At 38.8% G+C, this 4,442-nt stretch overlaps 1 protein-coding gene across 1 annotated transcript in view; it reads right to left on the reverse strand.

Annotated features, from left to right (window-relative positions):
• KCNT2 (potassium sodium-activated channel subfamily T member 2) overlaps positions 1 to 2,152 on the reverse strand; it is a 141,067-nt gene extending 138,915 nt beyond the window's left edge. The window contains exon 1 of the mRNA XM_019473093.1: positions 2,142 to 2,152. Within this exon, the coding sequence (XP_019328638.1) occupies positions 2,142 to 2,152 (11 nt within the window). The remainder of the gene's footprint in view (positions 1 to 2,141) is intronic.
• Positions 2,153 to 4,442: the final 2,290 nt, after the last annotated feature.

The raw sequence follows: 4,442 nt of genomic DNA on the forward strand, positions 1-4,442 counted from the left end.
TCGATAAAGATATTGAACAAGACCGGCCCCAGTACTGAGCCCTGGGGAACACCGCTTGTGACCAGCTGCCAACTGGATTTAACTTCATTCACCACAACTCTCTGGGCCTGGCCGTCCAGCCAGTTTTTGACCCAGCGAAGAGTACACCTGTCTAAGCCAAATTTAGCATATTTCTCTAAAACAGTATAAACCTGAAGTGTATATAACTATTAACCTTAAGAAAATAACATCTGAACATATTGCAGTTGCTGGATCTAAAAATCCAGCTTCAAAATGAAGCCAGTGAAATGCCTTCTGTATTTCCTGTGATGTGATACTAACATGATGCCTCGGAATGTGAATCACACAATTCCCTCAAAAAATATTCCATCTACTATAGAAAAAACCTTGCAGGTAAAATTCATCTCCAGTCAATGAAAGTTTGGCACTTAGCCTACAATTCACATGTGCCTATTCTGCAAAGGCAATCCAGGTATGAACTACACTTTCAGAAACTAGTGGACTTTACTGCCAAGTCACGGGAAAGTAAGCAGCGAAATTCTTGAGACACTATAACCTTCAAATATTTAGACCTTTACTTCACCAGAAGGAAGTTGTTGCTAATTTTAGTCTCCAGTAAGATCACTTGTAGTCTGTATATACACCTCTATATACTTGTGATACATACATCTTTCATTCCTTATTTGACCTCTTTCCTGTTTCCTTCAGCAAAACTGTAGAATGTTTCTTCAGCTTAGGAGATGTGAAAGAAGAAAAGTGCTCAATTTCATTTTCTGTTACCACCCTTACCACTTACTCCTTTCCTTCCATCCCAAATCCTCACAACTTCCTCTTGCCACCCCCAGCTATCACCACAGTTTGCTTTGTCACCTCCTAATCCCCTCCAGAGAAGCATATGATGAGCATGGAGTAAGTGCCAAAGCTGCTCTCCAGGGCCCTGTGCAGCACTCACTCACAGCAGTTTACACAGCACGAAGAAGGCTGGCTGAGTTTTATGCTATGTGGAAGGTAAATCCATGTACACCTCTACCTAGCAATGTAAACAGAAATATCTGGGTAGGACTGGCGAGTTAAGAGATTATATGTTCAGAGAAATTACCTGAAACCTTTGACGGGTGCCATATAGTGCAATAGAGTTTAAATAAAAGTCTGACAGTCCAAATCACTACTGCAGTAGTAATCCACGAGGGCCAAATGATAAAACTTATTATTTCTCCAGTTGTGTGTTTAAAAAACGAACAAACAACCAACCACCAAAAAAACCCCAGAAAACCACAAGAAACAATTGTTACAAAGGAGGCATAGACAGCAACTACCACAATGAAGCTTAAACACAGGCTGGAGGAAGTGGAAGCAAAGCCTCACAAAGAAGCATACAATGTGGCAAGTAAAAGTGGCTGCCCAGGATTATAACGTGGGCAGTAGCTACTTTACACAAAGTCGTTGGGCTCAGACTGATGGAACAGAGGGGACCTTTGTTTCCTTACTTTTGCAACCTGCAGTGGGGGAAATAGCAGCCCTGAAAGGAGGAGACACCCAAGCCTTGGGCTTTGATGTGAGCTTGCTATTACTCACACTACACAGAAAGAGCTGCTGCCAGAGGCCTGGCAATGCAGAGATGTTTACGACGTGAGGCTGGGCTTAGACTGCACTTCCAGGTCTACCAGTTTCAGTTTGAACTAGCCGAACTCTTCAATGTTGTGGTGAATGAGTGATAAACTTGCAGTCAGGTGTATACACGATATGGAAAATATGTACACGTGTTCAGTGTGGAGTCTTTTACTAGTGTAGATTTGGGATCTCTCCGCAGAAGCAGCAAAATCTTTAAGGAATATTCAGATGCATGTCCTCACTGAATCATCTATTTGGTATTTATCAGCTTACTACTGGCTTTCAGGAAAGTCACATGGGCAGTTTTTAGTTTACAGATGTGGTAGCTGTTTGATTTACATTTGGAACTAGATAGTTATTTACCAACATGTAGTTCACCGCTCTCTCTACTGCTTTCAACAATGCAATTTCTTGCTAACTATCATTAAATCTATCAGTACTGACCAATCAACACTTGATTTGCTCATTACCAGATAAACCAGCGGTACAGATTTGTGTATGAATTAGATGTAAACACAAAAATCACTTACCTGTCAACCATGTAGCATAGGCTGGTGCTGACTGTTGGCAGACAGTAGTAGATACATTGTCAAGTCAGGATGTTGGTTTATGACCAGTGTAAGAACCTGCCATCTCCACAAGGGTGGTCTCTACACATGTCACCCTTACAAAGGGGTGATTTCCAGATGAGTCTGACTAGGAATTTGCTCTAATCGAAGACTACTTATATTCTTTCCTTTGGAGAGAGGATCAGTTGGATCAGTTTGTTGATCAGACTCCTCTTAATCGTGATTTTCGTAGCTAATGCAAAGGCATAGCAGGAGCAAACACTCTCAGATAGTGGAAAAGACAGGACCTTAGTGCAACTGCAGTGTTTGACTGACTGACAGTGATTATGAACTATCTCTTTGTATTAGTGTAAAAGACAGCATAAATTTGCTGCCACAAAGCTAACGGACCAATTCTTCCATTGCCCAGATAACGAGAATAATGGGAGGAAAGGGTAGGTGGGGAGATGACAACCAAAAACTCTAGTCTAGGATTGTACAGTGTGATGTTCATAGAATTGCATTCATAAATGTCATTATAGGTATCTGAGTTTATATTGCTATTGAGATTTTTTAAAAAAAATGGTGTTATCCATAACTATGTTTAAAACTAAACCTTGATTTAGCATAATAAACTGTTGTGCATTCATTACCAGTGAGACTTTTGCTGGCTATACGTACTTCCATCATTGGTCCTTAGCTAGCGAGCCTTTTAGGAAAGGCCTTCCACTGATTCTGTAAAACATCTATGCTATTTGTAATGCAGTAGTAATAGCTGTCATAGGTCCATTACACATTCATTCAGGATTTTTGCAACTGGCAAATTTATATATTTATAAACAGGATTTCAAAAATAAAATAGTTGGTTCATTTTTGTCTCCTTCAAACCTGGACTACAGGGGTAGTTTAAACAGAACATACCACTTGTTTACTTGATCATGCTAATAATCCTCCAGTCAAAGCCCATTTCACAAACACAAGTTACTTCTAAGATAGTACAGGTGTTTCTCAGCAACTTTTCCTTAATCACACTGCCTGTATTAGGCAGTCCAATAACATTTTGTAAATGTTAACTAATACCAAAGTTCCAGAGCACATTTTAGCACTTCAGAACACACCATCAGGAGCACTTTGGTATCATTAGGAAAATGTTGATGATTTGTTTCAGTAAGAAGTATATTGATGGTAAGAACAAAATGGAGACAATATGGGAATATACATGGGAATGGGATGAGCATTGATGGAGGGGAAAGTCAGAAAAGAGGATATACCAAAATGAGGCTGTATTAGAATAAGCAACAGTGTGTTATTTGCTCTGCTCTTACGTTATTTCCTCTTATCACTTACCACTGTCTGCTAAATAACTGACCAAACAGACCAGTTCAATCTGCTAAATAATGGACTAAATAGTGTCTGCCTTGGTGCAGACACTCTTAAATTTTAAAAGAAACCTAATTGAGCAAAGACAAATATGACTGGCAAAAAATTAATATTGTAAGAGCTTTCACCTTTTTAACAATGGGAGTTAGAAAACTTATAATCTTAACTTTCAGCTGTATAAATTTACACAGTCAACTGAAACAGCATTATACACTTCTAGCTTACTAAAATAAAGCATGATATAGTTCCCTATTTCAATTTGTAGTGTTCGTAAAATCAAAATTGATCCTTTTACAGAACTGTGTTTGAAAGAAGTACAAGTAAGAAGATGCATAAACACAGTATTCCCAAAAGGAGGCTTTTATGGGTCATCTTTTTTGCACTAAACCAATTCTGGAGAAGTAGTAGTTACCTGCAGTCAAGAGCTGAATCCCCTGTCCTACTCTATCGCATAAATACGTATCTACACATGAAGGTTATCAAGCCACTGTTCTGTCTAGAGGAAGGCTGTGTTCCATTTACTGCTGTAACCTTGTCTATTTTTCCTTCAGTCATTCTTCTATTTTCATGTTTGCTGTCTTCAAATGTTCTTCTCTCTAAAAGTACCTCTCAAGTATCATTCTTTTGTATGTCTTCAGGATTAGGGGTAGTTCAGCACCCTGAATTCTTCATTGTTTGATTCATATTTAATCTATACATCATGGTCCTGTGCTCCATCTACTTGCTGCATATTGCTTGACTTCTGCCACATTCTTTTTGAAATGGGATCCTATCATAGGCTCCTCTGTTTCCCTACAGTACTTTTCTACAATGGTCTGACCTAGATTCAAGGTCTCTGGATTGTATCAAAATACATTTAATAATAAAAATACAAGTCATAGAATCATAGAATCATAGAATCAT

This window comes from Aptenodytes forsteri, unplaced genomic scaffold (genome assembly GCF_000699145.1).
Source record: "Aptenodytes forsteri isolate BGI_AS27 unplaced genomic scaffold, ASM69914v1 Scaffold181, whole genome shotgun sequence".
Lineage (NCBI taxonomy): Eukaryota > Metazoa > Chordata > Aves > Sphenisciformes > Spheniscidae > Aptenodytes > Aptenodytes forsteri.